General features: G+C 49.8%; 9 protein-coding genes across 9 annotated transcripts; 1 reads left to right on the top strand and 8 right to left on the bottom strand.

Moving 5' to 3' along the window:
- Positions 1–781: 781 nt before the first annotated feature.
- On the top strand, positions 782–2,834 carry LTR84_012936 (uncharacterized protein; the record flags this gene model as incomplete). The annotated part of the gene is made up of 2 exons (XM_064856442.1): positions 782–892; positions 978–2,834. The coding sequence occupies 2 exons, from the start codon at positions 782–784 to the stop codon at positions 2,832–2,834; spliced, it is 1,968 nt and encodes a 655-aa protein (XP_064707618.1).
- Positions 2,835–3,113: 279 nt separating this feature from the next.
- Positions 3,114–4,247, bottom strand: LTR84_012937 (uncharacterized protein; the record flags this gene model as incomplete). The annotated part of the gene is made up of 1 exon (XM_064856443.1): positions 3,114–4,247. One exon carries the CDS (start codon positions 4,245–4,247, stop codon positions 3,114–3,116), a length of 1,134 nt encoding a protein of 377 aa, XP_064707619.1.
- Positions 4,248–5,306: 1,059 nt separating this feature from the next.
- LTR84_012938 (uncharacterized protein) lies at positions 5,307–7,682 on the bottom strand (the record flags this gene model as incomplete). The annotated part of the gene is made up of 2 exons (XM_064856444.1): positions 5,307–6,754; positions 6,815–7,682. The coding sequence occupies 2 exons, from the start codon at positions 7,680–7,682 to the stop codon at positions 5,307–5,309; spliced, it is 2,316 nt and encodes a 771-aa protein (XP_064707620.1).
- Positions 7,683–8,170: 488 nt separating this feature from the next.
- LTR84_012939 (uncharacterized protein) lies at positions 8,171–9,521 on the bottom strand (the record flags this gene model as incomplete). The annotated part of the gene is made up of 4 exons (XM_064856445.1): positions 8,171–8,293; positions 8,359–8,865; positions 9,000–9,382; positions 9,434–9,521. The coding sequence occupies 4 exons, from the start codon at positions 9,519–9,521 to the stop codon at positions 8,171–8,173; spliced, it is 1,101 nt and encodes a 366-aa protein (XP_064707621.1).
- Positions 9,522–10,257: 736 nt separating this feature from the next.
- On the bottom strand, positions 10,258–11,961 carry LTR84_012940 (uncharacterized protein; the record flags this gene model as incomplete). Its single annotated transcript, XM_064856446.1, has 1 exon — positions 10,258–11,961. The coding sequence occupies one exon, from the start codon at positions 11,959–11,961 to the stop codon at positions 10,258–10,260; it is 1,704 nt and encodes a 567-aa protein (XP_064707622.1).
- Positions 11,962–13,116: 1,155 nt separating this feature from the next.
- LTR84_012941 (uncharacterized protein) lies at positions 13,117–14,981 on the bottom strand (the record flags this gene model as incomplete). Its single annotated transcript, XM_064856447.1, has 3 exons — positions 13,117–14,144; positions 14,212–14,409; positions 14,561–14,981. The coding sequence occupies 3 exons, from the start codon at positions 14,979–14,981 to the stop codon at positions 13,117–13,119; spliced, it is 1,647 nt and encodes a 548-aa protein (XP_064707623.1).
- A 4,760-nt stretch (positions 14,982–19,741) lies between these two features.
- LTR84_012942 (uncharacterized protein) lies at positions 19,742–21,497 on the bottom strand (the record flags this gene model as incomplete). The annotated part of the gene is made up of 6 exons (XM_064856448.1): positions 19,742–20,275; positions 20,335–20,404; positions 20,462–20,676; positions 20,730–20,871; positions 20,940–21,238; positions 21,300–21,497. 6 exons carry the CDS (start codon positions 21,495–21,497, stop codon positions 19,742–19,744), a joined length of 1,458 nt encoding a protein of 485 aa, XP_064707624.1.
- Positions 21,498–22,869: 1,372 nt separating this feature from the next.
- On the bottom strand, positions 22,870–23,295 carry LTR84_012943 (uncharacterized protein; the record flags this gene model as incomplete). The annotated part of the gene is made up of 1 exon (XM_064856449.1): positions 22,870–23,295. One exon carries the CDS (start codon positions 23,293–23,295, stop codon positions 22,870–22,872), a length of 426 nt encoding a protein of 141 aa, XP_064707625.1.
- Positions 23,296–23,836: 541 nt separating this feature from the next.
- On the bottom strand, positions 23,837–25,247 carry LTR84_012944 (uncharacterized protein; the record flags this gene model as incomplete). Its single annotated transcript, XM_064856450.1, has 5 exons — positions 23,837–24,298; positions 24,354–24,630; positions 24,689–24,765; positions 24,833–25,007; positions 25,081–25,247. 5 exons carry the CDS (start codon positions 25,245–25,247, stop codon positions 23,837–23,839), a joined length of 1,158 nt encoding a protein of 385 aa, XP_064707626.1.
- Positions 25,248–25,570: the final 323 nt, after the last annotated feature.

The raw sequence follows: 25,570 nt of genomic DNA on the forward strand, positions 1-25,570 counted from the left end.
AAGGCCCACCATGTATACAGGACGGTGTCTCTCGTCCTTTACATTGTGTCGTCGATTCGCTTAGTTCGTCCCCCATAACACCGCGTGCCACACCGGCGTCAGTAACGGCGGTAACTATGCTGAAGGCTATTTGCTTGCTCGGTCGCCTTGCTGATTTGGCCAATTACGTATTACAGGTGCCCGTAGCAGACTTTTGTGTAAGGGCCGTGAAGTGCTTACCTACGAACAAGGTCGGCATTAACTAGTTGAGTACCCTCGGCCCCCCACCTCAACCCAACCTGGAGACCTACAGCCAGCCATCCGGCTAGTCGGCAAAGGCCATTGAGCGGGCTTCCAGCTAAGCTCAAGTCTTGCAGACTCTACCCCTCTCGCTCCTTTACTCTTCCCCAAACCGGTGCCCTCGCCCCTCATGACTGGACCTTATGACCCTCCTCATGCCTACCATCGATGCAACCGCTCAGCCAACCAGTGTTTATCAAGCGACGGAAAATGAGTCCAACGCTACAGTACAGAGCTAAATCCGCGAGTCACCATTAAACTATTACAAGTTAGCAGATGGCGAGCTTGTCCGACCTGCCAAACTGCGCCTTTCGATGGCTGGGCTGAATTGAGCACCGACTTTCATTCTCTACCCCAAGTTTCGTTGAAGTTGCTCATCTTTTTTTCTTCGTTGTCGGCGACGTTTTGCCTCCTTCATTCAGGGTAGATCCATTCTCCGTAGAAGTCTACTGCAGGTGAAGTCCATCAATGGCTCCACTGTGTGAAAACACGCCCACAAGTCATGGTCAAGGAAAGCAAGAGGGCACTGCAGTGGCCCAAACAGCAACTGCTCATTCTCGCAATATGTCGCTTCGGTGAACCTGTGATTATGACCTCGGTCTACCCTTATATAGTGAGTTCAAGAGCCTCGTTCTCCTCGAATCCGACTACAGTTCTTTCTCAAAACCTTACTGACTTGCGCGATCCCATTCGGACAGCCTGAAATGATCCAGTCATTTAATATTCCCGATGACAAAGTCGCGAAATGGGCTGGACTCCTGGCCGCGACATTCTCCCTCTCACAAAGTCTGACCGGAATCGCATGGGGCAGGGCATCCGATAAGTTTGGTCGCAAACCTATCATCCTCGTCGCGTTGACCTGCACTATGGTATTTAGTGTTGGGTTCGGTTTCTCGAGTAACCTCGTCTGGGCATTTATGTGGAGATCACTACAAGGACTGTCGAATGCGAATGCTGGGATAATCAGGACTGCTGTTGCGGAGCTCGTTCCTCAGAAGGAGTTGCAGCCTCGTGCTTTCAGTATCATGCCTCTAGTATGGAACATTGGCAGCATCTTTGGGCCATCGATTGGCGGGTCTCTTGTCCGCCCTGTTGAGCGATACCCTGGACTCTTCGGGAAATCAAAGTTCTTCGCCGACCACCCCTTCGCGCTGCCGAATCTTTTGATTAGCATCCTCTTCCTGATCGGCATCTCGGCGGGAATCCTCTTCTTCCGCGAAACACTTGAGGAGAAGAAGTCTCAGCGTGATTATGGTCTTCTCCTTGGGAAGGTGTTGACGGCAAGTTGCACGAAGAGAAAACGAGCAAGAGGATGGTCGAATCCGGAAGAGAGCGAACCATTTCTCGATGGGACAGCCAGCGAACTCTCGAGCCCTGTCGCAAACCGCGCGCCTCCACTTCCCAAGAAAAATCCCGGTTGGGCACAGGTCTTCTCGAGACAATCCAATATCAATCTTGTGGTCTACACCTTCATAGCCATGCATTCGGCTGCGTACGACCAGTTGCTCGCAATTTTCATGCATTACCCTGTTCAATCCAGTCACGATCCAGAAGTGCACCTGCCGCTGAAATTTGCTGGCGGGTTCGGTATTGGTTCCAATCAGATTGGACTTCTGTTTACCGTATATGGCGTCTTTGGCATGCTGGTGCAATTCTTCATCTTCCCGCCTTTCGCCCGAAAGTACGGTGTATTGAATTGTCTCAAAGCTTGCTCGCTGGCTTTCCCACTGATTTACGTTGCAACCCCGTTCACGGCCTTGCTACCGACAAACTCAATGCGTCAGGGTGTGATGATGGTCATGATGTTGATGAAGGGGTTTTGTGGCATCTTCGCTTTCCCATGCTCAACCATCTTGCTCACTAACAGTGCTTCGAGTCTGAGCATTCTAGGAACCTTGAATGGTGTCGCCACCAGCATTTCGGCCGTGGGGAGAGCCGCAGGTCCAGCTTTAGCCGGTGCCACTTTCAGTGCCGGTGTCGACATTGGCTATGTCATCATATGTTGGTGGACTTTGGCTCTTGTTGGTGTGTTGGGGGCTGTCCCGGTTTGGGGCTTAGTGGAAATGGAGGGGTTTGCAAGAAGCTCGAGTGATGATGATGATGATTCGGAAGACGAGGATGATGAGGATGCAACGGAGATTGACGAGGATTTCGACGACGACTATTTCGACGAAGATTCCAGAGCTGAAGAGGAAGTCAGATTCATCACCACCGACGCAGACGACAGAACCGCAAAAACTTCTTCAATTTCATCCAGTGGAGGAGTGCGCGAAACTCGGCCCCGCAGACCATCCCATGCCTCAAGCAAGGCCAGCGATGTCTTCGACGCAGACGAAGACGAGGGTTCCCTTCCAGGATCCGGATCTCTGTCTCCAATCACTTCTAGAGGTTCTCAGCCTCGTCCACGAAACCGTAGCTCGCACAGAGAGCTACGCCGCATCGCTAGCCCGATTGGTCTGGGTCCCGGTGTTATTCCCACTGGCTCACGCCGTTATAGCAGTGATTTGGGCGCGACAAGAAGTGGATTAGGTGTTGGTGGAACGAGTTTCAATTAAATTACCGGTCATATGGGATTTTGGGCCTCCTTTTTGGCATACAATATGTTATGTTAGGACTCGATCAGACGATTGTGGCACGTCATGCGCGAGAACAAAGGGCATGCATTATACTGGAACATTTGGCAAAATTCTGACACAGGGGTATTTGCATGGCATTAAGGTAGCGACTGATCTGATGGCACAGCTAGCGAGCTTGAAAGTCTCTACCTACTCATTTTCCCTGCTAATAATTCATCGAGAGTGCTATTTAGTTGTCTGAGGGAACGAAATCGTATATCACAGCCTCGCCCGCGCAGCCTTCAAAGCCTCATCAACCCCTTTTCTAACCTCTCTGACAACATCTCCAGCATCCTGCAATTCATTGACCAAACCCACACTGGCGCCAGCCCATACATTCGCCCTTCGTCCAGCGCCGTTCCCACTGCTCTTGGCCTCGCCATCAGTAGTATCAGCGAACCCAGCATCCGCCCTCTTCGCAGCGTCGGCATGCCGTTCCCTCACCACACCGATATCCACCCCGTCCACAAAATCAGTATAACTCCTCGTCACCAGACTCCGCCCGTCATACTCTCCCGGCCAGATATTCGGCCCCTTGACGTTATCAAACACCTTGCTGCGCACCGTACTCGTCGACCCGTCCTTGGCACTCAACACCGCATCCCGGTACGCCTCATGCGGGACGATCGTTTCCCGCGCAGCGAGAAACCTCGTCCCCAGCACCACACCGGCCGCGCCCAGCGCAAACGCAGCAGCCGCGCCACGCGCATCGGCAATCCCACCGGCCGCGAGCACGGGGAGGGCCGACAGGCCATGTGCGGCAAGCAGGTCGAGCGTCTCCGGAACGAGCGACACGATGCTCGCGCTGTGTTCGAAGCCGTGCCCGCCGGCGTCGGAGCCCTGCAGCACGAGCGCGTCAGGCTGCGTGCTGGCATCTGAGGCGTCGCCTCGAGCGACGGTCAGCGCGGCACTGGCGCTGCCGACTTGGATCCATATGCTGCTGTGCGGGAGCGCGGCGTGCAGCGACCGCGTCCAGGTCGTGTAGTCGTTCAGCTCGCTTGCTGCGAAGAGCCAGATCACCGAGGGCTGGAAGCGCTGGAGGAGCGGAAGCACAGACTCCAGCTTCAGAATGAATGTCAGGAGGCCGACGCCGATGGGGAGGGTTGTTGAGGAGCAGGATATGGTGTTGTTGTTACTGGTGTCGCCATTGGATTTGGACCTGGGGAGGCTCTTCTGTGCAAGTGTCAGTTCCCGCTCGAGCTCGCCCATGTCGACGACCGCTCCAATCTGTCCCAGTCCTCCTGCGGCTGTCACTGCTGCTGCTAGGGCGCCTCCTGCGAAGCCACCCATCGGTGCGTTGGCAATGATTGGGGACTGCGTCCAGGGGAGCTGTTCTTTGAGTGTGCGAGGCATAGTTCTGGTGATGTCTGTTGTCTGTGGTTTAACGTTGTGGCCCCAAGACAGCAGATGTGCTTAAGACGTTTGCTGAATGTGTAGATTTCACGTATGAAACAGGTAATATTAAAGATACAATACCACACAGTGTTGTCGTGAGAGCTTTACCTACTCTCTGGGAGCAAAAACGCTCTAACTGTGTTGATAGATGAGTCTGCGCTCGTTTTATCCAGACACCTCCCCGATTCGCCTCCTGTGCCAGAGGGCGTGAACTTTAGTAATGCAGTATGAGGCCCGAGAATATTGTACATCCGCACCGACAACACCGCGGAGAAAGGTTGAATACTTGGTACATAATATCAAACATTCGACGCTTACATAGGAACGGTAAAATGTTATTCAGGCAAGGCCTCCAAGATTCACTCAGTGGTTCATTGGCGAATTCAGAATATGTAGATCTCACCTTGGCCGTGTCATCAGGCAAGGAGAAGTACCGTGGGTGACACCTTCCCATGATACATAAGCCCGAGTCTGGGCGTGAGCGCATTTAAGTAGTTAGTGTTCGCTGACTGGTGTCAAGGCCATGCTCCCCAGTAACTACATCTCCGCTTTCGAGGCAATGCAGGAGTAAGCAGTATATTTTGAGATAATCCGGACAATGCTCTTCTTATGTTACGTTGAGGCGTTGAGAAGAAACCTGGATAAGACCGTGGATCTTTTTCTTGGAGTCAATATAGCAAGACGATCTTTTTATATACCTAGGCACCGGAAAATCTGTTTAACGTGCCGATGAATACGAGGTACATGTCTCGCCACCAGTGGCTTCTGACATTGATCTCGACCGAGAACCTACTCGAGGACCCTCTTACATCTCTGCCTTGGATTACTAAGTTTTGTTTCATAATTGATTGTTCATCTTACTTTTCCATCTATGTACAAGTTTCGTGTTCTTCGTTCAATCAATAAACTTGCTTGCGCTTTTCCACTCAGATATTTAGTGATGTTTATTTGAAAGAACTCGAGAATGCTAATGTTCACCCAAACGAATATACAGCACAGTAAGCTTGATAAAGCCTCTCATTCCAAGTGCTTTGTGGCAGCTTTCAGACTGTCTCCAATGATGTCAGCCCATCTATGAGCGTTGGTGAGGTTCTTGTCCTCAAAGCTCTCCACCAAGCCAGGGTATGTTGCTCCAGCATACCCAGTCCACCTACCAGGGGCAAAGACGACGTGTTTAAACCATGAGCGATTGTCCAGTCCATCTGAGAAGAGGAATTGCCGTTCCAAGAACTTGTACTTTTGGTTCGCGGCTCGTACCTCATAATATAGCTTGACTTTCTTCCACCATTTCCACCACGGGACATTTTCTCCGATCCGTTCACTAAGTTCTGCAGTGTAAGTGTCGAACCCAGCAGCTGCTTTCTGGAGCCTCGCCGTTGCATTATCGAGCACCTCAAAGCTGAACTTGGAATTGATAGAGGACTCTACTGCTTTGTCCTTTACGCTCTCAAGATACCCTCTGAGTCCCTGAGCGTAGTCTTTCGCGCTGAGAGCGAGAACAGGTGTTTCTGACAGTCTAGCAGCCAGGAGAGACCAAACTTTGGTGATTGCGACGTGATAGTGCCATCCCTTGTCCCCAAAATCTCCATCCATCCACGCAAAGCTATCATAGTTCGAGTGATAATGATACACGGGGTCGCGTGGGCCGGATCCAAAGCCCAGATCGAGGGATGGAATGCCAGCGAAGTCCTGGAAAGCTGTAAAATCACTTCCAGACCCCATGGTGCGAATTCGACCATCCCAGACGTCACCTACAGACTGTCCTTTCGTGGTTTGATTCGGCGAAGGCACTTCCCCGGTGATGTTGTAGATGAGCTTGTTGAGTAGTGGCGAGGCGGCAGCAGAGAAGACCCTGCCTCGGGCTCCGACGTCGACATTGAGATACGCGACCGCGCTGCCCGATAGCCAAGGGATGAACTCTTCGACCCATTCAGTAGAGCCGACTAGGCCATATTCCTCACCATCCCAGCTGGCAAAGACAATCGTGCGCAAGGGTTTCCAACCTGCTTTCAGTGCTTCCCCAAAGGATCGTATCACCTCGTTCAACGCCGCAGAGCCAGAGTTGGGATCACCCGCACCACCTGCAATCCATGCATCACGGTGGTTTCCGAGAACGATGACTTCGTCAGGAATGGTACCATTAATTACTCCAATCACATTCCAAAGAGGTGTTGTCACATATTCCTGTTCATTGACAAGATTGAGGGTTAATGAATCTGGAGATGGACCAATACTATATTGCACTCCCTTGTAGTCAAGTCCACCGCCTTGCCAGTATTTTCCAAAAGAACTGGCGTTGGGCCCATGACCGTTCAGTGCCTTGAGTATTGGAAGAGCATCAGAGTATGAGATTGGGAGTGACGGGATCTTAGGTGTTGAGAAATGAGGATCGGTGCGTGGCGCACCAGGCTTTGATGGATAGCCAGGTGTTGTAGGATCCCCAGGAAGAACACCTGCGGACACGCCTATTAGTGAACGTCAGTAAAATTTTGATGAGGGTCTATGCATACTGATATATTGCGTACTGCCTCTTTGCACACTACTTGGGTTTCTCGCAGGCCCGGCGGGATATGTCTTGTAACCATTCTTCTCCGTGATCTCGCCATCTTCTTGTGGATCTGAATAGATGACCACTCCTACCATACCCAGTTCTTGGGCACGCTTGACTTTAAGCCCTCGGAAAACCCCACCATATTTGGCCAAGGCGATCTTTCCTTTTAGGCTTATGTTTGCGGCAACCAAGTCTTCGAAGTCCTGGAACGTGCCAAAGTTGACAAAGACATATGGTGCAGTGACATTGCCACTAGCTGAGTAGCCGTGGAAAGTTGGAATGCGGTCCTCCAAAGACGTTGTGGGGTCCTCTTCGAGAATGTCCTCTTCCAAGCTAGCCTCGTGTTTGACCTTATCTCCTTTCAACAACGCCAGTCGATGTGACACTGGGTAGTTGATGTAGACATCATATGCCACCAGTTCTGACTTGACTCCAAACTCTTCCCAACGTTCCCGTGTCCATAATGCCTGGCTCAGATTTTTGCCGGCTAAGTGAGGGCCAGCAGTATAATACTGACTCCATGAACGTATCTTATCTTCATCCGGGGTTGTAAAAAGGATATTCTGAAGCTCGGAGAAAGTGAGGCCAGTGCTTTCGGGCCACGACTTGGGATATGGAGCCGACCAGGGAAGGTAGGAGGACAGGCCTTGGTGGCCGTGATGTCTATGGGAGTGTCGGGAATGGGGAAACAGGATAGAGAAGGGCAGAATGATGAGCAGGAGGATCGCAACAAAAATGCTCCCAAAGGCAATGGCGCAGAAACGTCGGATGGTCCGATGTGAGTAGCCGCCTCGACGCTGGCTTACAGTCACAGTTGTTATGAGGGGCGTACGCTCATCCATTGTAGAAGCATGTCTCTCAGACAGAAACACCGAACCTATCGAACCCAGATGTGAGAGTGAGGTAGGTGCATGTAGAGATGTGGGAGGGAAGCTGTTTAACTACCCACTCTTCTGAATTGTTCAAGACTCATCGGATTGACGCAATTGCGGGCAACCTGCAGGCGGCGTTGAGCTTGTCCTCGAAGGTGGACCTTTGGGTATCGCAGAAAGCCGAGGGAGTTGAATTAAGCTTAGGAGATATCCGAAGAGCCTTCGAATTAGCATACTCACTACCGGAACCCGGCTTGAATGAGGATTCTAACTAATTAAATACCTATTACTTCTAAGCTCATAAGGATATTCCAAAATGTGCATATTTCAACATGTAGCAGGCTCTGGGAGTAGAACGCGATTGATTGAAGCATTTTTCTTGAAGATACAGCTTGTGGAGAACTCCAGATAAGCACCCACGCACGACCTTCGTAACACTTCTATTTGACTCGTATGAATTAATATGAACCCTTTACAATACTCCTTCGAAAATCAACAGCAAGTTGTCTTGAGATTGCATCGCCGGGTGGAAGTAATTGAGAGGCATACATTCCACATGTTCCACTCGCAGGATCTATCCACTGTGTTGCGTTAGTTTTCAGTCCAAGTAGCTTGCACCTAAAGAGAGGGATAGGAGCAATCATACCCAGAAGAGATTTGGTAGGCCTCCCCAAGACATAGTTCCCTTCTTACAAACTCCTTCAGCATCTTCCATATTGAGAAGGCCCCCGAGGCCATAGTTCCAGCGCTGACCATCTACCCCAGAGCGATAGAAGACGCCTGTTCTTTGATCATTTACCACGGCCTCTAAGTATTTTGGATCTGGCAATTGTGGTGTGAACATCAGGTCCACTGTTTCGCGCTTCAGCAACTTCTCGTCATTTTTCAGGATAGAGATCAACACTTTGATATAGTCAGTGGCAGAGCTGTATAGGCCTCCCCCGCCGAGGTCATCCTTTGGGGTTCCTGTAAGGAATGGTTTTCCTGCCCTCAATCCGCCTTTTGGTGTTCGGACAGTGGTCGCACTAAGATTGTTGCGAATTTTCTCGTTCTCTGAAGGCCGGAAACCAGTGGATGTCATGTCGAGAGGGCCGAATATATACCTTTTCATATACTCGCCGAGGCGAACGCCCCATTGACCTTCTCGACCATCCTACCAGCAGCGTCTAATCCGCTTCCATATACCCAACCATTTCCAGGCTCAAATACAAGTGGTGTTAGAATACGCTTGATCTGTGTGGGCATCAGCAGGATCTCTCATCGATCATGTCATCAAGTACTACGCACCACCTCACCTTCATCTTCGTCGTATGTAGGCTTTGCCCATTCGCGCCACTTCTTGACTTCCGCAGAGAACAACTCAATCACGTTGCCAGACGAATGGGTCAGGAGTTGTCTGAGCGTAATATGCTCCTGTGCCTTTTTCAAGATGGGCTGACCGGTCTGTTCATCGAAGCCGACTAGAATGTCTGGAGTCTTGAGTTGATGCAGAATAGTCGAGACATCATCATCAAGAGTCAGTTGTCCTCTTTCTACACATTGTAGTGCAGCGATTGAGGTGATGAGCTTGGTACATGATGCAATCCAAAAGGTCGTATCTTCGGTCATGGGTTTTGCGATGTCAGGGTCAACGGACGTAACGCCGATAGCCTGAAAGTCGATAATGTTACCTTGCAGGTTGAGCGGTGTGCTAAAAAGGACAAAATTTAGGCTTCACTCACCAGATCGGTCTGCAGCAATGACAACTGCACCAGGGATCTGGGTCGGCCCTGGGCTGGTAGCAAGTTCCAATTGCTCTTTGAAGGCCATCTTTATGGAAAGTGGATCAAATTTCAATGCTAATGACACTCTGCGTTGGCAATGGTAACCTATATTGTCCTGGCTCAAGTCGAATGTACCTGTGAGGATCCTGCGAGAATTACTCGCGCCGAGAGATCGGTCAAACAGCCTGTGCTCAAAGGCAAACAGCTGCGTAGGGCACAGCCTCAGATAAGAGTTGGCAAGGGAGATGATGCGAAAATAGTTATAGCTGGAATGATTTCTCCTTTGATCTCAGCCTGATTTGTGACGGCCTAGGGAAAGCACAGAACCCGCGCGGCCGAGGGAGGACCCCATCTCTTGCCGATGGCCTCATCACGATAGACCAGTGTACCCAAAGCCGAGGGGGAAAGGTACCCTCGCCCGCTGTAATTTCATGGAGAACTCCGAACTAGCACTTCGTGCCGTGCAGCGATAGCTCCTGTCGATTGGCGAGTACGATGAGTGTGTTCGTATTTCCTTAATGGGGTGCGTGGATCTAGGCTAGTGATGATGCGGGTGCGGGGGGAACATCAACCGCACCGGTATTGATGCAGTCCACTCTCATTTGCCTCTTATGAATGCAAAGGCGCAAATTGTGGAAAATGTGCTCATGCTCTTCAGTCATAATGATACGTTATTGATTTCCAGACTGGAGCTGATGAGGCTGTTTCTCAACCTTGCCGGTCGAGGGCGAGCATTGGGTGGCAAGTGCGACATATTAACCTAGCTCAAGCCTGATATACCATCAGTAGGCCAGGAAAAGAGCGACGGGGGTCAACTGCTTCGAGCGAGTCACTTTGGTTTTCTCCTTCTTCAACAATCGACCTGTAACTTCGTCATATACCGCAGGCCTCACGACCTCCACAGTATATCCCGACCCGTGATATGTTCCGACTCTATCTTTTGCGTCTTTCTCACGCTTCAGTTTCTCAAGATCACGAGAGGTAGCAGGGCGACCTGGCAGTACGGTACTATCCGGGTTCGCTCGGCGAAACTCCTCAACATATCGATAGAACGCAACATCAGACTTGATGCTAGCGATCTGTTCCTTAGCCATCTGTGAGAATGGGCCATCCGGGTTCGGTGGTACGTTGCTTGACATTGACCGGGATCGGAAATGTGAGAAGCCCCGAACGGTGGGACTAGCTGGCTGGGACAGCGATCCCTCAGTGGGCGACCTTGTACGCCCAGGCTTGGAAGCACATGCAGTATAGTCTGGGTCTTCATCTCGGATACGCTCACACAGCCAGCAATAACATGCTTCTGCCGCACTGATGCTGTCGCCATCGCTGTCGGCGGAAGATTGCTCTGCGGTTGAGGAATTCTTGATGTCAACTGCATAAGCCAAGGAACTGGTGTCATACTTGAGCAAGACATCGCTTCCGAAAGTATTTGCACTGAATTGGATGTATGCCATAGGATACAGCATATGAGTACGCCATACGAGTTGAAGGGCAGGTTCATCTCGAATACGTTCTAACCATAAGCTTGCCCTATTTCCCGTGGCTTGTACGAGTGCTCCGTACTTGGCCAGGGCGCGAAGTAGTGTTCCTTCAAGGGCAGGCGAGCGTAAGAAAAGGAGGTTACTCATTGACTCCGCGAATGAGGTATCGTCGATCAAGTCGTGCACGGCCGATTCTAGGTCCACTGAGAATACCTTGTCTGGATTTAAATCGGTATAAGGCGGTGGATGCATGAGGTAGACAAAGATATCGGCAGATTGGGTAGTTGTAGTCGTGAACAATTTCTCTGCCGCAGAAGGGATATTGTAGGTGAAATTGTCCAGGTCCATAACAGCGAGGATGGCTTCCCATGGGAGAGGAATCTCCAATAGTTTTGGGGAACTATGCGCAAGGTTGTCTCGCCTATACGCGCCAGGTGTTTGCATATAAGCGTACCAAACAAGCATGACATCCAAAGGCGGCAGATAGTCTGCTGTGATAGCTGCATGGAGAGCATTGCTATCAGGGCCAAAGCGATGATACGCAGCCGCGTGGGTTAGGATAGATTCGATATTCTCAAACCAGATTAGAAATCGAGCAACAGCGAGACGGATGACAGTGTCCCATCTCTTTGGATTCGAGACGCTCGCTGGCCCATCGGCGGCTGTGCTAACTTCATCAACCGTGGTCCCCGGATAGCTGGGCAAGTCAAGTATCTCGAGCTGCTCCGAGCTGAATACACTTGTTCGAAACTTGCGAAAGCATTCGATGAGACCTAGATGAGCAGCTAAATGTCCTGGGTTTGGATATTTCGTCTGGATTCCCTGATCCCCTGACTTGAGAGCTGGTACGATCGCATCGCTAAATATGTTTGGGTCGGGTATAAGGGTTTTGGGGTACTTAGAAGAGAATCCGAATTTCTTCACATGTTCCTTCGACGATAGATCCCAGGCGTGAGGGTCCAGATCCACCGATCTCTGTTTGTCAAGCCTAGGAAACAAGCTCATCAGTCGAGAATGCTCTTAGTATTTCTTTCGCTGGGATTTGGAGACGATGTGGATATGTGAAAGTCTTGTGTGTCGATTTTTCCTCGATGCCTGAGTCCACATGGCTCTCTTCTATGAGTTCTATCCTATATATAAGTTGAAATTGTCCACCTCTCGTCTGTGCTGTTGACCGCGTCACTCCTCGACGCTTAGGGGCCAAAGAACCCCCAAGTGCCTTGGCCAAGTGCTCTTGGCACTCTCCTGCCTCACGGTTGTTGCCCGAACGAGCAACAACTGACACCTCCAGGCGAACTCCCCCACCTCGCCAAGGGTTACAGATCTTCTCCCTGGATATTCGTTGAACTCAACTTCAAATCACATCTTGACATCCAGATCTCGTGGCTTGACCAAGGCGCTTGAACCCGGGCATTGATGATTACAATCCCACGTGCCATTGACTCCCAAGTCGAAGGCTATCATGAGTGACTCAGAGGCCCCTCAAGCGGGTACTTAAGCAGATCACGAGGATGAGGCTCTGCTTGAGTAGGCGTCGACTTGACATCTACTCACTCCATTGGTAGGTGCGGACTATTAGACTCAATCATCATTCTTCGATCTAGTTTGCCACCACTACGTCTTGCAGCGTGCATGTTACTGTCCATGCTATGCACCTTGCTATGGGCTCAATCGTCATTAATGATGAGCTCGGAGAATCGTTTAGTCGACGTACAAGCCTTGGAGTCTTGGGTACTCGGCACCGTTTTCCGAGATAAGGTTTCTAACTATCTGAGTAGCTAGTCATTTTAGTGGCGACGAGGAATCCCGCGAGATATGCTGCTGGCGATGACGATTCTACAGGAGGAGAATGAAAGGTGATTAGGTGCCAAACTACATTGAAATTTATTCCTATTCAGCTTAGACTAGCTGCCAATCGACCTGGTTGATGATAGAATTTCCATCATTCAGTGGATTGACTAAGCTATCCATATCCAGACTTAGCGATTCGCCGCCTCTGTATATTCTTGCTCCGACTAGAAGAGTCATACTTGAATAATATGACTGGCCTTTGCTTCCATTAACTGTGTTACTATGGCTGGAGGCTTATCTTGAACCACCACAAAGTGGTCTGTCTCGACTTCTCCTCCTCTCACTTTCGCACTTAAGCTGGGGCCACGGCTAGTTGAAGATAGCACCAAGTGTCTTATAAGCAACACCCTTGACACCCTTCTTCTGACCCTTCTCCTTATCCAGTTCATCATGGTAGAATCGTCGTCCATAGTCTAAATCGACGGTACTAAGGTCGACCCATCTGCGGCCGCGATAGTAGACTTTCGCGCCACCCCATAGCACCAACAGGACAGGGATCGAGATGTAGTTTGCGAAGAATGACTCGGCAGTTGCGGTACCACCCAGTGGCCATACTGCAAGGTAGAACTGGACAATAATGAGCACGACGCACATGATGAAGCCGAACCACGCCGCGTAAGGGTATGTCCAACTTTTCCATGGCAGCTCCGAAACCTCGCGACCTTGCAACTTCCAGGCATACCGGAAGCGAATATGAGAGAGACAAATCATTCCCCAGCCCGCTAGGGTAAATAAAGAAGTTAGGTTTGATAACCATCCAAAGACCTTTGCTCCTGAGTTGTTGACGTTGAGATAGCCGAGACCGCCACCGATGACGACGATAGGGATGAGAGCCCACCATGGGCGCCCAAGTTTATCGGCTTTTTTGAATTGCTTGGGCGCCATGCCAAGGTATGCCAGTCCCATTGCTGTACGGGCACCGGCGTAGATGGAAATGGAACCGCAGGAGATAACCGATAGGAGAATGATGGCGTTCATCATGTGGGCGAGGGCTGGGATCCCTGCATTACGATATGCAACGACGAAAGGAGACGCATTTGTCCCCACCCCACCGAAGAGATCTTCGTCAAATGGCGAAACGTTGATGGTAACCATCAAGGATCCGAGGAGATAGAAAAGTGCCAGCCTTAACCAGATGGAACCAACAGCACGTGGGACGGATTTGCGTGGGTTCAAAGTTTCAGCAGCAACAAGACCAGCATTTTCCGATCCAGCCATGGCGAATATACATGTCGGCATGACTGAAAGGAATCCTTTAAAGCCATTTGTGAACGGCGTATCGTTCCAGTAACGGAAACCAACCGACTCATGGTTAGGTCCACCACCAGCAGATACAACTATGAAGATTAGCGAGTCTGTCCCACTTCGTGATATGCAGAGTACGACGACGATTGGGCGACTTACCAATAAGAGATATGATGACCACGAAGATCCAGCTGAATTTGATTGCACTGCAAACAACCTCAACTTCGCCGAAGATGGTGACAGCACCAACGTTCACGAGTATAAGAACTGCCCACCAGATCGTGATCCAAGCTGCGACGGGCACTTTATCGGTCCAGAAGCTAATAATAGTGTTCGCTGCAGCTAGCTCATTGGCAACTGTTGAATGTGATGTCAGTTGGTAGCCCAAGGTAGCAGAATTGTAAGCCAGCTAAGACTCCAGGGATGGGAAACGTGGACAGAAGGTCCGACCAATTCAATCTGGAGTTTGATATGCAGAAAGGCTTGAGAATGGGAAGAGTTGACTCACTGGTGATGGCAAAAGAGAAGTAGTATGCCCATCCAAGAGCAAATGCAGCAGAAGGGTCCACAAACTTGCCCGTCCACTGAACAAAGGCAGAAGGCAGCGGGTACATGACAGCCATCTCACCAATGGAGTGTGCCACGGCCCAGATCATTGCGCCGGATAGACAGTACCCTAGGAATATACCTGCTGGACCGCCTTTGATCAAGGATGTACCAGAACCTAACCACAATCCCATGCCGATACTGGAACCCAACGCAATCATGGTAAGATGGCGGGTGCTGAGAATACGTCGAAGGTCGGTGTCCGCACCATTGTCGTGGACGAAGACATCGCCCGTGATAGAGTTCCTCTTCGATGGCTCGACTTCGCCATCGGAGGCTTTTGTTTCCTGGACATAGTCGTTTCCTGTAAGCTTTGGATCCATTGTGGATGAAATCACGCTCGGAAGCACAGATGGAGGAAAGAGCAAGAGAAGGATAATCAAGGGAATGTCCTATTTAAACATATTGTACATCTCCAATTTCACACCACGAAGAGAGCTTCGTGCCTCGCGTATATGCAATCTCCGCTTCTGAACCATGCGCTGCCGCTCGATGCAACAGCAGACACTTTTTCCAGAGTTGCATTTGGTCCAGATAGCATTATCGCACATGTTGAACGCCATCAGGAGCCAATCAGAGTTGACATCATATGATGATGTTCAGGGTAGTTCTTCAAAGCTCGTCCAAGCAAGACGTGCTAAACAGTGCCTGGGCAATGCTAAGTAGGATGCTTGGACTGATAAGAGGGATTGGCAATGCGTAGCACTGCACCCCAAGACTTTTTCCAAGAAACATCCAAGACATCTTCGAATGTTTCTGGAAGGTCGCTACATATCATGGACGTTAGATATCACGGAGGTTGGCTCTTATCATGGCCTAGCTGTTTCTCGGCGGACCTTTGTGCAATGGCTGCTCGACGTTGTTATCGTAAGGATCAGACCAGGGTCCTCGTTAGCGTTCTTAGCCTTGGGGGTGCTCCAAGTCTGTCGAGTGGCTTCGCCATCTTAGATTCATGGTGTGCTAGCTTCACGGAGCCCGTGATACAAGATCGGCAAGGAGTGTGCCGTTTGTTGCACCGGTCTTGTTTCTCTCCCGTGTCCCCTGACCAGGTGTAAATAGCCAAGATGGTGGGATTCTTGGACGCAACATACCTGGACTCCAGCAGGATATGTTGATCTGGTGGCTGAATCAGTCGGAAAGCCCGATTCGCATCGGCGAGATCGATTGCATGACACTGTCGCAGGACCTGAAGAGCGTGGTAAGGTCTAGGAGGGGGATGTTTTGTTCACCATATTCATGGATGTCCCTTTGTCCAACAAATATCCGTAGTCAGTTGGCATCGTTAGGCGTACCTGAGAAATACCCATAACCACAGATGACAATCGTGACCTACTCGTAGGCACGAGGTAGTTGATGAGCAATTGGTCTATAAGTACAAGTTGCCCAGTCAGCATGTGTGATGGAAAGTTTCGATCATGGATGGGCTATTCGCAACAGATCTGACGATTGCGAGATTGGTAGGGGCAGAATAAGCTTGCCTCCAGCTCAAAGTCTGGAAGCGACAACTGTTTCTTGATTTTTCCTCTTAGTCATTTGGACGCCAAAAGCCTTGATTGTCGGGAACTTCGATAAATCGGAGGTCGAGCAATAGTTTTGTATCAAAAATTTCTGGTAGCTACTATGACAAAGGGCGTAAAATTTGATTTACAATGCTCCTGCTGGTAGTCATGGCTGTCAGCATCGCCAGATGCTCAGCTAAGTTCCTCGGGCCCGTTCTCTGTCCCACGCAGCCCCGAGCCCCGAGCCCCGCCCCCTGAAAATATCTCTTCAAGGAGCCTGAGAGTTCTCTTAACTAACTAGTGCTGTAGCCTAAAAGTGTCGCCCGAGGGGCCAGCCATGGAGCGTTGATTCCAGGAACAAGTCACAGCCTTTACCGGGTGGTTTCGTTTCAGCGTTGTTGCTTGCAGATGCCCAGCAGATTCAGCCTTGGTATGCTCTCATGTCATATTGACGTAGTATCGTCACCCCACGATCGCTCAAAAGGCCACATGTGATAGTCCCCTTCGCCTCAACTTATGTACGCGTATGTGCTTGTGGTAGCCCTACAGGGCCTACACCCTGATCCCATTGAGATGGAAGTATATCACAGCTGAGCTGAGAAAGCACGCCATTAAGAATGCATCACTTGGTCCCCTTCAAACCTTTCCACTTGCATACTCTCGAGTCGAGTTTTATGTTCACCAAAGGTCTGAGCTGGTGGGCATTGATCCTTCGCCGAGTCCTCCTTGGCCCACACTCATCACTTTGAACGCACTCCCGGACAGCAGCGAAGCTATCGTGCGGTCTGTTGAATCGAAGTCCTGCTCTGGCCTGACGCGAACGGTGTGAGCGAAGTCTTGCGACCTCGGCTGATCCCTTCATTGATTCAGTATCGAGTGAGCCGTTCTTCCACCCATCGTGCCAGAGAGACCGAGCGTTGATCAACCAGTCTCCAGAATACGTCAGCCAACCAGAGCACAACTGGAAATACAATCACATATCCAGTGATCCAGAGGGTAACAAATTGCCCAGTCGTCAATTCCCACACAGGCGCATTGGAGACCAGAATATGGACGCTGGGTTGCAACCAATACCATAAGGATTTGATTATCGAACCATGGACGAGATACAAAGCGAACGATATCTGACCCAGGTATTGAGCAACTGGGTTACAAAACAAAGGTGCGATGATAGGTGACGTTGCTACTGGCCAAGTCGCCATGATAGCACCAATGACTCTGACGAAGTCGTCCTTCTCTTCAATATAATTCGGCACCAGTGACAATGCTGGCCTGTAGGCCGGGTACCCGTGAGCCTGTTGAGGTGGGATTGATAAAAGGAATAGCCCTAGGATGAATAAGCCAAGGCTGTATATCGGACGCAGTCGCAAATTGGTTGGGACTGTCCTCCAGTCGAGCCTCTGAGTGGGGCTACCTTCGATCGAAAGGCATGAATTGAGCTGCGTTCCACTGGCGAGTTCGCGACTGGAGTTCAGTGACACTCGATCACTGATGCTGTCAATCTCTGCAAATACCATCCCTGCAACGAAGAGCGTCTCCGGATATCTCTCAGTCATCAAACAATTGAAAGCGAACCCAGTGTGAACCAGCAATCTCCAACCTGACCGAAGTCGTGCAGTCGCTATCAATATCATGAAGATCAACATGCTGCATTTAAACTCGACTGGAATGGTCCACAAGTGTTTGTCATACACGATTCCGACAGGTCTTGCATTACCTTCATGCTCATAGGGAAGGTTGAACTTGCCCCATGGAACTGTGTTGTCCAACATACGGTAACAGTCCTTCAAACCATCGTAAAGCTGATTGAACAAAGAGTCAAGTCGCATAGGCGGGGCTTCTTGCGGACCCAGCTTCTCTATATGTGCTTGCCAGTAAAAGATATTGCCAGCATCGAACAGGTGCATATGGGCCATTCCAGCAGCTATCATGATAATTGCCATAGAAGGGACGTATAGCCTGAGTGCTCGGCGAAAAACTGAAGACGAAATGGTCAGAAAAGCCCCGGGAACATCGTTGGACCTTATCTGTTTGATGGCTTTGCCAACCAAGACATATCCAGAAACAAAGAAGAAGATGTTCACCATTCCAATGCCAGACCAGAGCAGCGAAATAATTGGCTGATACATTATTCGACGCCTGAATACCTCTGGACCGGCCTCTTCAAGGCAATTGCTAAACGAATAAGCATAATGTGCGTGGAAAACGAAGAGGCAAGCAATGCCCCTTAACCCATCGAGAGAAGCAATCTTCCGAGTGTGGGTTTTGTCGCGTTCAGAATGGTGAGAGTTGTCCAGCAGATTGACAAGAAAGCTAGGAACAAGCACGCTGAGTAGGCCACGGATAAACTTGGGAATCGTTATTGACATGCTTTTCTGGAAAGGTAAAAGGCCACCATCCGAAACTCTTGTCCCACTGTGCATTGCTTCGGAAGGTTCTTCGTGTTTGGTGACGATAAGATGCTCTAAGTGGCAGTTCGACAATGGTCGAACTCGACTGTTCGTTCTGAAATGCATGTTTTTGTTCGTGTTGTCTCTGAAGTTGTCTGGATTTCTGTCCCCAAAAGTAGGCTAAGGGCGATATTGGAATCCTTTGTACATGGTGGCGGCGAGCTTGCTCTGGGACTTTGCTAGTCATCATGTCAGTCAAATGACCTTCACAGCACACAGTATGTTGGTTCTGTGTGAATCGGGTCGTGGCCAATTCCTTCAATGAGTGCCAAACTGCCCAAACTGTCACTCAATCATTGCGAGAGATGACGGATGAAACGGCCGGAAGGGGATCCCACACGTTTTCAATGTGGTTTGCCGTGCCATTCTTCTGCCAAGGTGTCAATGCTTTCATCTCCTTGCCGAAGTCAAGGGCTGAAGAGACGAACTGTTTATTCATTTCACGATTGTGTCCGTGCATGCGAACCCCAAACATGAGACCGTGGCAAAGTATCTCGTATAATTTCAGTCGAGTTGTGGGGTCATCGGGCCACGTTTCGATAGGAATGACGCCCGACTAAAAGCAACGACATTGAACGTCCTTGGGAGCTAATATTCGACATTAAACCTAGAAACCGGCTACAAGCTTCGTCTTTTGGGTACGGGTGGGCATTCTTCGAATCTTCATCATTATTCTTATACAAGAGAAGCTGGTCAGGGAGATTCGGGTGCTACACTGTCAGTGAGTCCTGTGCCGTAATCACGAGTAGCTAAATCCCGACAGTAATGACAGCCACGCCAAGGAAAGCCTGTTAAGTAAGAGATCTGCAATTTTGATAGATCTTCGCACTGGATTGACATTGTTGACATCTCACGATAAGGAGCTCGCAAAATTGCTTTCAGATTGGACAGGGGGCATCTTGAGAGACGTCTAAGTGCACAAATCGTGTGTCCGATATTCCCTGATGGCACAAACAACAGATTCCAGCCGCTCAACCACCGAAGTAGTGGTCTTGAGACCGATCTTTGAGCTGTCTCTCAGGAGCCCATGAGAGCATCGACAAAATCGGTCCGTTTGAGCGCCCAACGCAGTACACACCCACCTCACCTCACTCGCGCGCCCTCTACTACCAGGATTCTCATGGGGAGTCGTTCTCAGAGAGTGTATTTGAATCCTGGTTGTCCCTCGATTGGTTCTTTCAAAGTACCATCGTCCACTTGGCGGTTCTTGCGACGGAAGTAAACCGTGTTGCAAGCCACCAGAGCAAAGATGAAGAATTGTAGGGCAGCTGTGGCCCACAGCCCAGGTACATAGCGAGGCGCGTCCTTCTCGCGGAAGACAGTGCTCGCAATGATACCACCAATTGCACCAAATCCGATCTGAAGGGCACTGCCCACAGAGCGCTTGCTCTGCATACGAATATTGTTGCTCTGGTAGGCAAGTATTGCAGGCACATTGCCTTGACAGCCAGCAATGCCGAGGAAGATACCAAAGTATCTCACACCGTTGGATTTATGATATGCCGTGATCATGAGACCAACAATGACGATTAAGGATTGGGTCACAATGACTGGTCCACGGACGTGGTATTTGTCCCCGATCCAAGCAAGGAACAAAGCACACGGGAGAGCTGTAATGACTGGAGGCGCCGACAGCAAATTGGCGACTCCAGCGCTGAAGCCCATTCCCTTGAACGAAGTTTAGTAACCACGGAAGAGAATTGACTTGGGATAATTAGGGCACCTACTCGAAGGATGACGGGAGTGAAGTAAGCAAATGCATATGCTGGCATTGTGGTTGACATGAACATGAGTGCACTGTTATGGGTTAGTAGTTGGTACTTGTGAATTCTCAAGCAGCAGTACAAAACTTACAATATCCACAGCTTCCAGTCTCTAAGGTGGAAGAAGAATTTTGCCCATGTCAAAGGGTCCGGATCTGCATCCCCACGGTCGATCTGAATTCTTTCTTTCACAAATGCAGCCTCGCCACTTGTGAGAAAGTGCTTCTTGTGAGCCTTGTCAGGGAAATCAATGATGAGAAACCATGCTGCTATCGCCACGAGTTGCGTGAGAAGACCTTCTATAATCTGGAATTACGTTAGCCATGAGTATTGGAGGATTGGAAACTTGGTAAGCTCACAAAGATCCATTGCCATCCTCTCTGGCCTCCGACGCCCTCCATTTGCATCAAGCCATAGGCCAGGATGTTGGAAAATCCACCCACAAACACAGAGACGAGATAGAACGCGGCCAACCGCTTCTGTACTTCGTACCTTACATACCTGGACGCGTGTTAGAGTGATACAATACCGGATCTACCTGGATATCAGTGTGAGAGCTCCCTACTGACCAACAAGTAACGAGATACACGCAACCAGGGAAGAACCCAGCTTCGAACAGACCAAGGAGCGCACGACATGCGGCGAGGGCAGCATAGCTCTTAACGAAGCCCTGCCCAAGCATTGTCGTACCCCAAGCAAAGGCGATGAAAGAAAGCCAGTTGGCACTTCCAACACGGCGGAGAATGATATTTGATGGCAGCTCAAAAAAGAAGTAAGGAGGGAAGAACACAACTAGCGCAATGGTGTATCGCGACCCGATGTGAAGACCTAGGTCCTCCCCCATGCCTGCAACGCGTGCGTTTGAGATCTGCAAAATCAGAGTGGTTCTTGAAGAAAACTATTTGGCCATCATTGAAAGTGTAGCTTACATTAACTCTGTCAATCAGAGCGATTGAATAAAGAGCACCAAGAATTGGTAGCAGTCTCCAGTCGATCTTCCGCATCAGCTTCTTCTCATTCTGAACATCGAAGTCATTTGCAGAGGACGGAGGTGATTGGCTTGCGATTCTCTCATTCTCATCATGGGTTGCTTCGTCGACCTTCTCAGGTTCATAGGTAGCCGCCATCGTGATAGTCGCTGAAGTTAAGACCAGGAAATGAAAGCTGAAGGAGGCACGAACAGAGGAAGGTGGCCGGACCCATTGAACCCCGGACGAGCTGACCTTTATCCCAGTGACCGTACATGGTGATGATATCTGTCCAAGATCTTGGATGCTTGGACTGTCTTGGGAGTTGAGGTAATTAAGCAATTACCCCACGTTTGAACCAAGACTTGGACATTGGCACCCTCACAATCTGGCCTGGCAACCCAGCTTTGGCGCCTTGTGCTCGATGCAATTGGGAGAAATTTACTCCCTACAAGACACGTTGTTGTGAGGAGGCAATGCCAATAGGCTTGGAACTCGGAGCAGAGCAAATCAAACGTTTGCACCAGGTTCTGGAGCCTCGGTGACCTCTATCCGAGCATTTTGATTGTTGCTTTACCAGAAGCCGCGACAGTTGCAAAGGGGGCTGTGTCACTGCTCTGATCAACTATCGCACATGGCCCAAGAGGACTCGAAGCCTTGGCTGGATGAAATGAACAAACTTTCCATGGGAAGCTATGGAAGTTCGAGACACTCTTCTGAAGGGGCCGGCGTTCTGCATCACTCTCCGCCACGAAAAAGCACAAACTCTTGCCCTGTGAGAAGTGTAAAGCACTCCAGCAACCAGTGGTACTTCAGAGCATATTGTTTTAATGTCACAACTGTGCGTGAATGGCCTGGTTCGATGGCAGAATTTGTGCTTCACATTGAGCAGCCAAAAATGGGGGTTTGCGTTGGCACTCCTCGATTGATTCGAGTCCATGGCCAAGCACAGGGGTTAGGAATCACTGGGGAAAGAGCTCGTGACTTTAAAAATCGCTGTTCTGTCAGCTAAAGCAATGTGTGAATGGACCGATCGCTACGACGAAGATATCTGGGGAAGCGGGTTCTCCTTCTTAGCTTGGCAGAAAAGGGATCGAGTAAGCAGGCAGGCACTCTATTTTAGGCGAAGGGGGGATCACCCCGCATTATCAGAAGCCTACGAGTCCGACTTGTGGGCGGCTTAGGCCTGCCCAGGTAACTAACTACCTATGTAGTCAACTAGTTACCCCAAGCTCGAGTATGGCCTCAGGCTGTCTCATCCCTGGCACTCTTCGTTGACAATAATTTCGGAAATGATATTCTATTGCTGCGCCATTGAAGGCCCGAAATCTCTCTGAACAATCTGAGATGAAGGTAACCTCCATAAACTTGAAATGAACGCCATGCCGGCGCGAAAGGGAGCATCCAGTAATCATAGGGAAGCAGATACAGGAGTGCCTGCATTATTGCCCAGGCTCTCCAGCAGTCCTTCCAAGTGGATTGACTCGGCCAGGACGTGTCGTAGTTGGAGCCGTACATATTTGGTAGGGCTTCACAGTTTCGGTTTCTGTGCTCCGTCTTCAGTCAAGGCGAGATACCCCTTTCTCACGTTTGAGGGCATTCCTTGCTCGGCTGGTCGACCTAGCTTGCCATCCTTTGCCTCCACCCAAACATGCATTGATCCACCAACTGCTTTGACAACTTCATCTCCCTTCTTGAATACTCCCACCTCGTAAACAACGCTGGTCTTTCCAAGCTTGGCAACGCGAAGTCCAAGCTCTAATACACCGGGATACTCAACGGAACCAAAGTAGTCGAAATACGTGTTAACGATGATTGCTGCTTGGGGACTTTTCGAGGTCTTGTAGTCACATTTGTCGATCAAGTATTGGTTGGCTATGCTGTCGCATAACACACCATACTTGGGATTATTCATGTGCCCGAAGACATCATTGTCGTCCCTGCACGTGTTGAGCATTGCCTCTGCTTCTGAATAAGCCGAGGAGGCTTGCTTACCATCGCAGTCGGTATTCGAGAAAATAATGATAATCTTCTCGCGTACGATTTCGCTTCGATGCAAGATCGGTGCCCAACATCACTACAGAAGCACGCTGTAGCCTACTCGTCGAGATTGCACTGACTCAGTTGCATGAGTCGATCACTTGTCGAATCTTGAAGTTGTTGTCTAAGTGAATAATCAATCTATCGTGGAAGTACCTAGCTTCTGTGGGGAAGCCGAGTACGCCGAGGTTGTACGGGGTTTTGAATCGGCGGGTACGGGGGACCGGGTTGAACCGGACTATTATACCAACTGATCAGAGCACTTTGTAAATATCGTCAACATGTTCGAAATCCCCTTCACTTTTGCAGCAGTAGTAATTCGAGTCGTCAGCGTTGGGGAACCTTTCAAAATCGATAGATAAGAAAGCTCTATATACCTCAATATCTAGTACTATACATTCGGCCAAATCACATTCTACAACTCAATGTGTTATTAGCCTGGCCGAAACTTATTCGACTCAGAGTTTCGATTTGCCAGTTTTCAAATGCGTCAGCGCCTTGACTTTGGCAAATGCCGCATCCAGACTCTTCCTAGTGTTTTCGAAGTAGATATGGCTAAACTCGCTGCTTGCCTGCCCACTTATTGTTCGTGCTTGGATCCCGTGAGTAATAGTCCCTCCCCGGACATGATGAAATATCTTTGCAACATCCCAGTCCTTTCCACCACCGTCTTTTCGAAGATCAAAGCCTATTATACTAGCATAACGGTCCAGCAATTCGTCTGGGTCTGGCATTCCGCTAGACGCCCTATTCTCCGACAAGTAAGGAGACTTTTGAGATGCAGCGGAGGGATGCCCAAGCTTCGTGTCCTGATTCCAGAATGGGCTGACAACATACACCGTGTCCATTAGCGGATGGCCAATTGTCGATAGCTCCCAATCGAGGATCGCTATAACACGTGGTTCTGTTGGGTGGAGGACCTGGTCGACATCAATGACAAACCAGATAGCATTAGACGTAGGCATTAATACTTACAACATTGTCGAATTTGAAGTCTCCATGCACAATCGCGTAGCGGTTACCCGGTAGATTACTTCTCACGTATCCCATAATTTCATCGTAGTGCTCATGGGCCCTTCCTAGTTCTTGACCCGTCTTTACATCTTTAACCTTTGCTTGCTGAGCTTCGATGCGGCTGAATGTGTTGCAATGTCTGGCGTAGAAGTCGGTCTTTTTACCATATCCCTCAAGTCCAACAGCATCTGGATCTATAGAATGGAGCCAGGCAAGGGTCTCGATGAGGGAAAACCAACTAATCTTGCGGTCAGTCCAATGGGGTTCGGTTGTCGGGACTGATAAAGTGGACTCACGCCTGGCGTCTCTCAGATGGTGAAAGGTCGCCCAAGTCTGGGTCTGTGATTATCCGACCTTTGACAAATTCCATAACCTAGAATGAAGACCGAATACTTAGGAATCTTGTAATAGTAATGCCAATGTTAGGTAGGGGTTCACACATAGAAAGCAGTCCCGATTACAGAACTATCCATACACAGTGCGAAGACCTTGGGGACAGGAAATCCTTCCACAGAACCCAGAGCTTTCAGGACTCGGAATTCTCGATCGACCTGATGTGCTACCGGGCTTATGATTTGCCCTGAGGGCTTCTTCCTCAGCACGAATCGTAGTCCCCTAAAGAGAAAATCGTCAAACCGAGTGATCAAGCAGGGAAGCAGGGTAGTTTGCAGGACTGTCCAAGACATACGCTGCGTCATCGACGAAATATGTAGGATTGCTCTGTCCATAACCAATCTTTGTTGACAAAAGAGGCAGCTTTAGCCCCGGGATCGCATTTGTATTTAGAAGATAATCACCCAGCGCTCGGTCGTCAAGATCATGTCGTCCACTCGTTTGTGATTTAGTGCTCGACATGGCTTTGGGGAACGAGACGTTTGGCGGGAAATCTTTGAAGTGATGATCGCTCAGCAACAACGCCGCACCTTGCAGATATAGAACTTTGTAGGACTACCGCCAACAATGATCAAGAATTCCTTCAATGCATACTACTGTTCAGGTGTCACGATTGAGATCGTACAGTACGTGGTCGTAAACTCTCACAACCTACTCCAATAGTTTATGCGGGGTCAACGTTGACATTGGCCCGAACAAACCTCGGCTTATATTTTTGACCAGCCTTGCGCTCCATCAGCGGTAAGATTGTCAGATTAGCGGGCTTGGAGATGCGCCAAAGACCT

Source organism: Exophiala bonariae, assembly GCF_035927105.1.
Source record: "Exophiala bonariae strain CCFEE 5792 chromosome Unknown scaffold_9, whole genome shotgun sequence".
Lineage (NCBI taxonomy): Eukaryota > Fungi > Ascomycota > Eurotiomycetes > Chaetothyriales > Herpotrichiellaceae > Exophiala > Exophiala bonariae.